The 12,973-nt window shown below is 43.2% G+C and overlaps 1 protein-coding gene across 18 annotated transcripts in view; it reads right to left on the bottom strand.

Moving 5' to 3' along the window:
- Syne1 (spectrin repeat containing nuclear envelope protein 1) overlaps positions 1-12,973 on the bottom strand; it is a 477,641-nt gene that overhangs the window by 137,738 nt on the left and 326,930 nt on the right. For 12 of the 18 annotated variants that reach the window (XM_052750933.1, XM_052750946.1, XM_052750935.1 and 9 more), the window contains 3 exons: positions 6,815-7,021; positions 5,479-5,652; positions 1,181-1,372 (listed from right to left, as the gene is read on the bottom strand). In XM_052750933.1, coding sequence (XP_052606893.1) covers positions 1,181-1,372; positions 5,479-5,652; positions 6,815-7,021 — 573 coding nt within the window. The remainder of the gene's footprint in view (positions 1-1,180; positions 1,373-5,478; positions 5,653-6,814; positions 7,022-12,973) is intronic. The other 6 variants (XM_052750936.1, XM_052750937.1, XM_052750943.1 and 3 more) reach the window with 1 other exon arrangement.

Raw genomic sequence — 12,973 nt, 5'->3', positions numbered from 1 at the left:
GCGAGCCTCTCCCTCCACAAGAGGACACAGCGAGAACTGTGAATGAGAGCGAGATCCCTCACTGGACGCGGAAGCAGCTGGCATCTTCATCTGAGACCACCCAGATTCTAGAGCAGTGGGCCGTATGTTTTCTGTTTATAAACCACTCAGTTAGGGAACATTTGCTATAGCAAACTAAACTACTTAAGACATCGTTTACTTTCATTTCTTCCTATTACTCTGCTCTAGCCACACAGGCTTTAGGCAGACCAGGTATAATCCTATCTGGCATTTCCCTTTGGCTGGAATGTTCACACACACACACACACACACACACACACACACACACACACACACCCCACACACTGTTCACTCCTTCAATATGTACTACACAGTGAGTTCCAGAGGGCAGATGGGACAAAATATAGTAAAATAATACTTCACATAAGTCACCTATCACAACAAATTTAAAGGAGTTAAACATGCCGTTTGAAAGTGTGAGACAGAGCCGGGCGGTGGTGGCACACAACTTTAATCTCAGCACTTGGAAGGCAGAGGCAGGTGGATGTCTGTGAGTTTGAGGCCAGCCTGGTCTACAGAATGAGTTCCAGGCCAGGCAGAGAAACCCTGTCTCAGGAAAAAAGAAAGAAAGGAAAAGGAAAAGGAAAAAGGATGAGACAAATGTCTATAACCAACGGCTAGAGTCAGATGCTCTACATAAGAAAAAAGAACGTAAAATGTAAGGACACAGAGAAGCAGAAATCAAAAGAAAGTTAAGAGGTAAACGCTGCTCAGAGAACTCCATCAATGTAAAACAGAACTGACCATCAGGACTCACTGTTACAGAGGGAAGATTCATTCACCTGGCATACAGGAGGATTTGAATGCAGGAACTACCTAAAACAGGATGAAGACATCTAGAGAATGGACTGTAAGAGGAATCCAAAAGAAAAGCAAATTTGTCACAGTAGAACTACATCCTCAGATCTATGTGGTCAATCAACGCTGCCAGCCTAGCTGGAGACCCAGGCCCAAGGCAGACTGTAAATGGACAGACGTGCTGAGGTGTTAGAGAAACCGTGTGTATACATATGTATGTCTCAGCCTCCAACGTTTCCTCTCTATAGCCACTTACAGAGATGTGCGTGGTGAGTGTGTCCCGAATGCCGAGTCAGCCCGGGCTTCGGGTGGCAGCGCTCACCTGCATGTTGAGCTGTCTGTCATGCAGGGCCCGCTGCAGCTCCAAGAGACTCCCTTTGAGCACCCTCAGCTTGGCTGCCAGCTGCTCTGCCTCGTCCTTCGTGTGCGCCTTGCCCTCCAACAACAGGTTCTCGTTGTGCACGGACAGCTGCGACAGGGCCACCACTTTCTGTTCGATTTCCACGAGCATGTTCTGGAGCAAGAGAACAACCGCAAAAGCCTCACATCTGGCCAGCCCCTGGAGACTTGTTTCCGAACTCAACCTTTAATAGTCACGTACCACATCAGCAGGTGTCTGTGGCTTTTCCTACTTTAAAGAAGACGATATGCGCTTTGGGGGGTAAGACAACCTGTACTTCTTACCTTTTCTCTTTTTAAAAATTAGATACTTTATAATTAAAAATACATTGGAAAAGACATATAGAAAACACATTTGGTATAGCCAACAAGAAACACAAGAAAAGGCCACTGCCCGAAAGTTACACCATGATTAGTCCCAATATGTTAGTATTAGATTATCAATGTTAGTAAAATTATCATACAGTAAACTCCTCCTTTGTTAATTTAAAAAGGAATTTCTTTCAAAACATTGATTTTGAAGACCAAGCTGCCTAAGAACTTTCAATCCTCCTGCATCAGCCCCCTCTTTCTGTCCTCCTCCTCATCTTCTTTTTAAAAAAATGACACATCTTTCTTTGATCTTACATTTTAAAATATTTCCCACACTTCCATCACAGAGTTTTCCCTCCAGGATTGAGACTAAACAGAAAAGAAATGCAAAGTAACCTCCTGCTTTCAAAGTAAGATTTTTTTTATGAAACCAAAAAAGCCTGAAAATCAATCAATCAAATGGGCCATAAATCACTTTATTTTCTGCACAAATGATGTTGTTTTTATGTCCTTTGCCTCTAAACTCTTTGAAATGGAGGTCTGTGGTGGTTTGAAGGAAAATGGCCCCCATAGGCTCATAGGGAGGGGTACTATTATTACTCCTTGTTGGAGGAAGTAGCCTTATTGTAGGAAATGTATCACTAGTATCACTAGGAGGTGAGGGGGCGGGCTCTGAGGTTTCAAATGCTCAAGCCAGGCCCAATGTCACTCTCTCTTCCTGCTGCCTGCAGATCCAGATGTAGAACTCTCAGCTCCTTCTCCAGCACCATGTCTGCCTGCACGCTGCCCAATTATATGTTTTCCTTTATAAGAGTTGTCGAGGTCATAATGTCTCTTCACAGCAATAAAACCTTAAGACAAGGCCCTAGTTTTTATTCAATCAGTTAATTTATTAATGACAAATATATTTTACTTCCCTTTAGGAAATGTAGATTATTGCCATTCCATTAATTCTTGAGAATAAGATTTCTTACCAAGGAAGTAAAACCAATGAAAGAGCAAACAAAATGTTCACTAAAATGGGGATTAATGAATGATGTCTCAAGGATTATTTCTGAGAACTGAATATATTTCTGGGCAGGGTTGGTCTGGCATTGTGCTGAGGGTCCATAATACATTTTGAGGGCCAAGAAAATGTTTATTTTCATTTTCTTTTTAAAGTCAAAAGAGTCAAGGGATGCTAACATGCCTGAGTCCCTGCCCTGGATTTGAATGCCACCATGGAATAAAATGGGTGTGTCAAAGCAGGTTTTGAGTGTGGAGTCAGGAGAATATAGAGTTCAAGGTCATTCTTGGCTACTTAGTGAGTTCAAGCCAAGCCTGAGCTACACGAGATCTTATCTCAAAAGAAAAGGAAAAGAAAGGAGAAGAAAAGAATACAAAAGAGAAGAAAATCAGAAAAATTGATATAATAATGAATCCAGTGCAGATTTTATTAGTCTACATGTTCCTTTTCACCATGTGGGGGAAAGTTCTTATATTAGCGAAGTCTCCAGGCCAAAAAAGTCATTGTGTGGCTCCAGCTCTTCTTCCTTATTTATTTTCCTGAGACAGGGTCTCAGTATGTAACCCTGGCTAGCCTGGAACTCTCCATATAGACCAGGCTGGCCTTCAACTCCTAGATGTCTTCTTGTAGTATCTCCCAAGTGCTGTGATTAAAGGTGTGCACCACTTGGCACACACCTTTAATCCCAGCACTCAGGAGGCAGAGGCAGGCGGATCTCAGTGACTTCAAGGCCAGCCTGGGCTACAGAGCGAATTCCAGGAAAGGTGCCAAAGCTACACAGAGAAACCCTGTCTCAAAAAACCAAAAAAAAAAAAAAAAAAAAAAAGGTGTGCACCACTATGCCCAACATGTGACTTCCATCCCATGTGACAGCCAATTATAATTATGAAGCAAATGGTTTAATTCTGGATTTTAAATTCATAAGATTTTCTTTAATATTTTCATATTAAATTTTAACTTACTAGGGTCTGGATTTTAACTGGATTGATGTCTGTATTTTAAATGACTTAAAGTAAGTATTAGATCTGAAAAATCAATTTGACTAGTTTGCTGACTTTCAACGCCATATGCTTCCCATTCCTTAAATACTGTGAAAACACATTTTACTACTTTATAAATAGCCTGAGCTGTATTGTCAGAATAATGTCAACTGTACTGCAGGCTCTCTGAATTTCTTTAAAAACAGATATAACTAAAAGTGGGGGTGGCGACAACAATATCACACAAGTCTGAAATACTAGTTTGAGTGTTAATTTTAAGCCCTAGAAGGAAACGTTAAAATAGATGCATGCCTCAACTTCTGACAGCAGAAAAGAGGGTAGGAATCCTGGAAAAAGCTCCCATCTGGTTCCTCAACCTCCACCATCGAGACAGAGAAGAAAGCTGCTAGTACACAGAGAGGGGTGTGAAGGCATTGCCTGATCTGAGCGACAATGATCATATTATGAGCCTCAAAATATGAATAAGAAGACCCCCCTGGCATACTATACAATAAGACAGTAGACATCATTGGCTAATGCTATTTGCAGATCTCTTTTGATGCCACATAGATGAAATATGAATTTGTGCTCACTGATATTTAGCCCTGCGGATTGGGAAGGGTTTTCTAGAATCCTCTATTTGCAATTTTTTTTTTTTTTTTTTTTTTTAAATTTCACGGTTTTTAGTGCATGGGGTCTTGCCTGCATGTATGTCTGTGCACCACTTGCATGCAGTGCCTGATGACGCCAGAAGAGGGCATCAGATCCCCTGAGACTAGAGTTACAGATAGGAGTGAGCCAATATATGTATGCTTGGAATTGAACTTGGGTCCTCTGAAAGGGCAGCCAGTGCCCTTAATTGCTAAAGCCATCTCCCCAGCCCCTTAAATGAAAGATTTCAAGCGTATTTCACCCACATGTGAATATGTTAATAATCAGGAAGTTTGACAGTGGACACATGCGAGGTCAATGTTTCTTGCTGTATTAGATCTGGAGTGCCTCCTACAGGCTGGTATGTTAATAGCCTGGTCCTCAGCTTGGTGCTATTGAAAGGTGATAGAAACCTTTAGGAAGTGGGGTCTTGTGGGGAATTTTAGATGCCTTGTTTAAGTGGATTATGGATGCTTGTGTTTCTCTTTTGTTCTAAGCAATGAGATGAGCAGGCTTCTTCCATGTGCCCCCAACATGATGCACTGTGCTGTCTAAAACAGCACTGGAATGCATGGATGAAACCTCTCAACACCAGGGAAATAAACCCTTCTTCTTCTTCTTCTTCTTCTTCTTCTTCTTCTTCTTCTTCTTCTTCTTCTTCTCCTCCTCCTCCTCCTCCTCCCCCTCCTCCTCCTCCTCCCCCTCCCCCTCCCCCTCCCCCTCCCCCTCCCCCCTCCCCCTCCCCCTCCTCTTCCTTCTTCTTCTTTTTCTTTTTGGTTTTTCGAGACAGAGTTTCTCTGTGTAGCTTTGGAGCCTGTCCTGGAACTCCCTCTGTAGACTAGGCTGGCCTCGAACTCACAGAGATCTACCTGCCTCTACCTCCCAAGTGCTGGGATTAAAGGCAAGCGCCACCACCGCCCAGCTACCTTTCTTCTTTTTAAGTTGATTATCTCATGGACTTGGTTACAGTAGCAAAAAGTCAGCACAAGTATGCATAATACATAATAAGAAAAAAACCTTTATGCATGACTAGAGTTGTAGCTCAGGGGTGGGGGCCTTGCCTAGCACACATGAGGCCCTATGTTTAATCTGTTACTTCTTGAGAAGGAAGGAAGGAAGGAAGGAAGGAAGGAAGGAAGGAAGGAAGGAAGGAAGAAAGAAAGAAAGAAAGAAAAAGAAAGAAAGAAAGAAAGAAAGAGGGAGGGAGGGAGGGAGGGAGGGAGGGAGGGAGGGAGGGAGGAAGAGAACCACTGTTCTAGAGGATCTTAGTACCTGGCAGTCCACCAGTTGGGCATCCATGTCCATGGGCTCCTGGGGTGTACCAAGTGCAACATCCAGGGTGGCCTTCGTGTTCAGCAGCCAGTGGTCCAGCTCATCTGCCTCACAGCGGTACCTCTGCAGAGCCTGCTCCTGCCTCTGCTCTTCCAGCTGGTCATTTAGCTTCTCCTGAGGAACGAAGAAGAAGATAACTTGGAGGGAGCATTGGGCCGTGAGAACTTGAAGATTCCATACAAACAGAGCACCAGTCCCAAGCCCTGGCCCCACCCACAAACACCTGGGAAACAAAACCAGCGCCTAGACTCAGGCCACATCTCGGAAGTCTAAATCAGGATTTCTCTGTCTCTACATTAGTATGTGAAAATCCCCCATGCCCTTCCCCCAATGAAAAGAAGTTGAATTTTAGTATATATATTATTGTTGCCAAAATCTGCCTACCAAATAAAATTTAAATCAAGTAACTTTGGCAACAGAAGTACAAAGGTATTTTCATGAGCCAATATGTTTGGACTGGCTAAGAGTGCATAGGCAGGGCTATGCTTCACAGTATTAGTTCTATTCCTCATCGCAGAGTCTTATTTAATCACAGCAAACCATCACTCAAATCTGTAATTCCTGTCCATGGGGCTCTAGTCCACCAGATGCCAGCCTTCTGCATTCTCAGTGTCTCCCACCCAGAGCACATTCGTAGATATACCCTGACTGTGCTCTGTGCTCCAGACCCTGATGCAAACATAATACCAGCTTCTTGGGCCTGGGAAATAATGAGACACTTTCACTTGAATATCTATTCAGCACTCAAAAGAGTCCAACTGTGGATGCAACTGAGGTATCCAACAACAGAGAATGGGTAAGGAAAACGTTATGTGGCGTGCATGAGCATGTGTGAGTGTGTGTGTGTGTGTGTGTGTGTGTGTGTGTGTGTGTGTATGTGTGTGTATGTATGTAAATGTATGTGTGCATGTGTGTGTATATGTATGTGTGTGTGTTTGTGTACACAATGGAATTTCTTACAGCCATAAAGAAGAATATAATGACATCATTAACAAGAAAATTGACATGACCAAAGGAAATTACATGAAGTGAATTACACCTATTGTGGAAAGACAAATATTACATGCTTTCTCTCACATGTGGTTTCCATACTTTACACAAATATGTGTGTGTGTAAAAGCTTTAAAAAATAGATATCAAAAAAGAGAACAGAAACAAAACCCAATTAAAACAACAACAGACCCATGTAGTTCACATCAGAGCCAGAACTACTGCTAACAGACACTAAAGCTTGATTCAGACGCAGGAGCTGAAGCACCTCCAGGGCCCGAGCTACCTCCAAAAGCTGCCGCTTCCCAGCCGCTTTCATCCTGATGGTGGACATCCGTTCTGCCAGGACAGTGAGCGTGGACTGCAAGGCCAGCTGCTCTGCTGGGTCCGACTCCCGAGACTCGGCCACCAGCTCCTCTGCAAGAGACGCCTGGAGTCCATTGATCTCATCTTGGAGCATCTGCACCTCATCCATCAGGGCCTGTGGGGAAGACTGTGGAATCACACTCTTGACTCCGGGCTCTGCCATCGTACACCCACTGAGATCAGACTCACTCGGATGTCACGGATTGGGCCAGCCAGCAGGACTGTTACAAGTTTGACCTTCAAAATGACACTGTAGAGCTGAAGGCTGGGACAGCTGTGATTGAACGCTGGGGATGTTAGGAGCTTAAGTCACACTGAACAAACTAATGAGCATTTCTGGTTCTCAACAGGCTCATTCATAACAGGAGGTCTACACTCATTCTTCCTTCTGTACCTAATTCTAAAATGGGAAGTTTCTCGGAGCTGACTTCCAGGCTACTGGACCTCTCCAGAGTCTTTTCCCAAGGTTTCAAATGCTTGCTAATGCTGGCCACCTCCAAGGCATGCCCCCACCTAGCCTCTTGCATTCAGCTTGTGCAGTTCAATGGCATCCCCATCACAGCATGTATCTTTTAAACAATGGCATAATGCTCTACTTCCAGAACAGGCTCCTCCACTGGCTCACAAAACACCAGATTAAAAAACCAAATTGGGCCGGGCGGTGGTGGTGGCGCCCGCCTTTAATCCCAGCACTCGGGAGGCAGAACCAGGTGGATCTCTGTGAGTTCGAGGCCAGCCTGGTCTACAAAGTGAGTTCCTGGAAAGGCGCAAAACTACACAGAGAAACCCTGTCTTGAAAAACAAAAAACAAACAAACAAACAAAAAAACCAAATTGGAGTAGTCATCAGGTTGAAGTTCCCTGTCACTGGCTATAAAGCAAAGCTTCTGTCAGCATTCCAACTGAGAGATAGCAATCAATCCCCAAGCTGCCTGGTTTCAGCACACAAGATAACCAAGCTCTCTCTGCTTAATCCTTCAGCAAGAGGAGTAATTTAAAGTGACTACTCAATGTCACCTTCTCTATTCTACCTCGCAGCTCTGCCCTTAAAAGGCAAAGAACTTTGAAATGACCAATTCATTATCTGTTCCCTAATTCTGGTCTGGTTTGTTTTTGAGACAAAGTATGGCTCTAGTGCCCTAGATGCACTAAAACTCAGAACGTGGGCCAGGCTGGCCTGGAACTCACAGATACCTCCTCCCTAGCATTGGGATGAAAGGTGTGTAACACCACACCCAACCCTGGTTTCGTTCTTGTTTTTATAGTCCAGGCTGCTCTGAAACTCTGTTTACAGCTGAGGAGGACTTTAACTCTGGGCTCCCTACCTCCATTTTCTCAGTGCTGAGATCCCAGGCACACACTAACACTGCCCTGTTTATTAGGTGCTGGGGTTGGACCCAGGGCCTTGGGCATGCTGAGCAGTCAGTCAATGCCAGTCATCTGTCTATATCCCAGTCTTATGTCAGTCATTTATCTAATCTATATCCATCTATCTATCTTCTATTTAGTTTTTTCTGAGATTGGGGTCTTCAGAGGGCACTTCCTATTCAGAAATTGAGCAGCATGTTATAAAACAGTAGGAAAGGTGACCATGGCCCAGTGAAGTAACACAGATGATTCTAACAGCTTTGCCGACATTAGTCCACATCTCTTCCACAGACATCACAGTAAGCGCAGTACCTCCTCAGAGTGTACTGTCAATGACGTTAAAAGACAAAATAACAAGAAAAAAAAATCACCTCTCTTCCCTAATACCATGACCCATCCAACTGAATTTTAACTGATTGTTAGATCAACAGTATTACATAGACCTAGACAGGAAGTTTGTATGTGGGGGGGGGGGGGTCCCCTGGTCCTTCATAAGTTGTACACCTACATGCTGCCACCATCCTGATCAGGAAATAATGCCTTTCTGGAACTTGGCAAGGCCATTTTGACTTCCCTGTGGTTACCTCCAGGCATCCCAGCCACACTGTTTGACATGTAAACATGTCTGTCCTCAGCCTGCCACTTCTGTGAATAAGCTGTCCTGTGTGTGGACTGAGCTTTAAGCTTGCTCCTTGGAGAGAGCTGCTTACTCTCAGCTTTATTTAATATCTCACTGCCAACTGCTCTGTGAATCGTTTTAGTCTGAAGCTTTCTCCTGGGTTCCTAGCAGAAGCCCATGGAGTTTTATTTTGCAATTTCCTGTTGACACTTAAGAGCGACGCCTCCTCTGTGGTTGCCTGCTACATCTCTGCTTGATCTCCACTGGACTCTTTCCTTATCCACATGCCTTACTCAAACACTGGGTGCTGGCTGCCTCTTTCTTTTGGGTCTGTAGATTACACATGTCTGCTCTTACTTATGGGGACTGTCAGCTTCTCCAGTGTTTTCTTTACGGGTGTCTTTTGATACTCAGAAAGTGTTTTCTTTTACTGTTGTTTCGTTTGTTTTGTTGAGGCAGGGCTCCAGTGTGTGTATGTAGCCCTAGCTGTCTTGGAATTCACTGTATGTAGAACACAAAGACCTCAGTTTGCTTTGAACTCAAGGAGATCTACCTGCCTTTGCTGGGATTAAAGGCGTGGGCCACCACACCTGACTAAAACGGAAATTTTTAATTTGATTACAAAACAATTATTTGTCCTTAATAGTTAATTACAGATTTTGGTGGTTTTTGTTTTGTTTTGTTTATTTGTTTTTTTGAGAAAATTTTGCCTACTACATCATGATTGTGGTATGTCGTCTTCAAAAACGTTGAATGAAGAATGTAATAGCTCAGTGGCAGAATTCAGGCTTGATGTGTCTGAATCATGCCAATCAAAACAAACAAACAAACAAACAAAAGAATTCTCCTGGAGCATAATTAATGGAAAGGTATTGTTTTGAAAATGTCTAGAGAGGTTTATAATGAGAGAGAAACATGGAGAACAAGTGTTAAGAAATTTTACACCACTCTGGCATCATCATGACATCAAAGAGAATTTTATGAACTATTTGTATACGATGGATCAGAAATTAAGAAAAACCTCTTCACGGCAAGTAGTTAGGCTAGCATCATCTTAAGAGGCTTCTTTGTTTTTGTTTTTGTTTGTTTTAACTTCATACTGAGGTCTACTAAATCCAGCTTAATTTATCATACTATTTGGTTTCCAGTGTAGGTACAGATCAAGGTTTCACCTCCCCCTCCTGCCCCCTCCCCTCTCCCTTCCTTTCTCCCTTTCCTTCTCTCTCTAGATAGTTTTGCAGTATCTATGAACTTTTCCATACGCCAAATGTCTCTAAGTTGTTACTGCTCCCAGAAGCTCAGTGCTGTGCAAAGGACACTTTCCATTCTTAGAACTTTGTGAGTCTAAGTCACCAGTACTCAACCTGTGGGTCATGACCCCTTTTGGGGGAGGGGGTCACACATCTGATATCCTGCATGTCAGATATTTACATCATAACAGTAGCAAAAGTACAGTTATGAAGTAGCAATAAAACTAATTTTCTGGTTGGGGGATCACCACCACACGAGGAACTGTATTGAAGGGTCTCAGTGTTGGGAAGGTTGCGAAGGCTCTAGGTGGTAGGATATACTCTTTAACTTTAACCACCTTTTCCCGGCCTTGAGGGAACTGTTTGTTTGTTTATTTGCTTGTTTGCTTTGAAACAAGGTCTTACATAGACCAGGCTTCGATTTGTTATGTAAGAGGATGTCCTTGAACCTCTGATTCTCCTGCTTCTGTCCCCCAAATTCTGGGGTTACATGCCCTCACCACCACACCCCACTACGATTTCTGTCCTTTGGAGATATGATTTTCTTATATTTGCAGTATATTTTATCAATCCATATAAAACATACTACTGCAGTATTTGAGTTTATTTTTAAGATTTAGTCTCCATATATAGCCCAGAGTATCTTTGAATGTGCAATCCTCTGCCTCACCTGGCCACCATGCCCAGCCTTGGGGGTGATGGATTTTGAATTAAGATTGCATTGAACTTATAGACTGATTCTCTTTATTGTTCATTTAAAGTATTTTCATGCCTTATATTGTGATCATTTATTGGAGGCCCGATTGTCAAAAAAAAATATCAACTCCGTATTATTTGTTCAGACTGTATAGCCTCCTCTGTAATTAGACTGGCCTCATTATGTCTTCCCTTCTTCATGCAGTTCTGAACCATGCTCATCCTCCCACTCACTCCCCACCACCTTCCCACAGATGTACACACAATTCCTTCTACCCACTCCTGCCATTACTCTAGCTCTCAGGCTTGCTCTCCCCCACATACCGGCCTGATGTCATGTAATCTATTCCCTGCTCCCTTTCTCATAGAAATCACAATAATAGTTCTGTTTTCCTATTGCATGCTGGGAGTTCACACCAGTTACCCCAGGCTTCCAAATCATGGATTTATGAAAAGCCAGTCTTTCGCCTGATGGTCTAGGGGGTGTTCAGCACATGCAAGTGAGTTGATTCTAACTCATCATAGAGTTGAGAGAGAAAACACAACTCCTCACTAAATCTCAGTGGACTTGGCTGGTCAGGGGTGTAGCGAAAAGTCACTGGCTTCACTCCCTTCCTCTCTGAACACTCTTCAGTGAGGATCCGGGTGGTTTGGCTCCTTGCGACTGTCAGTTCTGCAGTGTTAAGGCAGTTCTCTCTTCCAACTGCTGGCTCCAGCACCCAAGCTCAGTAACGGGGCCAGGCCTTATTTGGAGTGATGAAAACATTTCTAGAAACAGATAGAGGTGTTTGTTGTATGGAACGACTGTATGTCAATGAGTTGTATGTTTTAATTCATTTTGTTGTGTGAATTTCATTTATCTATATAAAATCCATCTGGTGGTCAAAGACACCTTCAGTTCCATAATTCTGAGAAGAGTTCATGGCCAGCAGCTGGCCCACAGTGCCTGATGCAAATGAGGAGATGGACATGGAATCCTCTTTGGGTTGCTGGCTTGTAATGATAGAGAGGGCATGTGAATGACAGGCACAGAATTAGACAAGTGGCTGGAGATAAGTGGAAGTTAGGAAAGAGGTCTGAGAGAGTGTGTGTGTGTCGGGGGGGGGGGGATTCGATTGGCACACATGTCAAATATATATGTGTGTATAAATATATGTATATATAATAATTATAGAAAGTCACACTGGATCCCATTAAGATGCACATGCACTAATATTTTAATATAAGATAAATACATGGAGATTCACTAAATGCCCAATTCCTTTAATAGTAGGGCCACGTGTAACTCATGTTTATTCAATATCAAAAGGAAATGTTTATTCTGACTCTCACAACTACCTCTCAGAGCACAGTTCTTTCCACAATCTATTTGTTATAACAAAATAGCCTCAGAATTCTTCCCAAAGCCTGTCCTGAGCCGAGTGTGGCAAAGATGCCCAATGCTCCCAAACATCAGGTGTCCTAAAAAGTCAAATCCCAACCACGTGGGTGAAACATTGAAACACACATCACCAGCTTATGAACAGCACTGGCCCCTGCACTCATCACATCGGACAGATTCCAGCTGGAAAGAGGCCTGATGCTCCAATCAAGCTGATACATTGAGACAAGTGTCTGAGCAGTGGTTCTCAACCTTCCTGATGCTGTGACCCCTGAATACAGTTCCTCATGTCATGGTGAACCCCCAACCATTTTGTTGCTATGTCATAGCTGTAGTTTTGCTACTGTTATGAATTGTAATGTAAATATCTGATATGCAGGAGATCTGATATATGACCCCTGTGGGGGTCTTGACCCACAGGTTGAGAACCACTTCTCTGTAGTCTCCTAGTAAGAATTAGGTTAACAAGAAATAATCCTAACAGAGGGCTGGGAAGTAAGTAACAATTGGAGCACCTCTATCAATTCTTTTGAAGTATAAAAAACACAGTGGACTTTTCCACCACTGTTGAGTTGGAATTTAGAAATAGAAATTCTATAATGAAAGACTGTTCCAGACACCAAGAACAGATTTAGATAGTGTGTCGGCATTACCTTTTCATGTGGGCAGCTCTGTCCCAGAATTTGTAGAACTTAGGCACCGACATCGAAAGTGAACAAAGATAGCTGGGAAGGGAAATCTAGACAATGGGTATGTGCAGAACTGT

This window comes from Peromyscus californicus, unplaced genomic scaffold (genome assembly GCF_007827085.1).
Source record: "Peromyscus californicus insignis strain IS unplaced genomic scaffold, ASM782708v3 Scaffold_22__1_contigs__length_63687245, whole genome shotgun sequence".
In the NCBI taxonomy this organism is placed as follows: Eukaryota; Metazoa; Chordata; class Mammalia; order Rodentia; family Cricetidae; genus Peromyscus; species Peromyscus californicus.
Note: the sequence above shows the minus strand (reverse complement) of the source record. Positions and strands in the feature narration are given on the sequence as shown.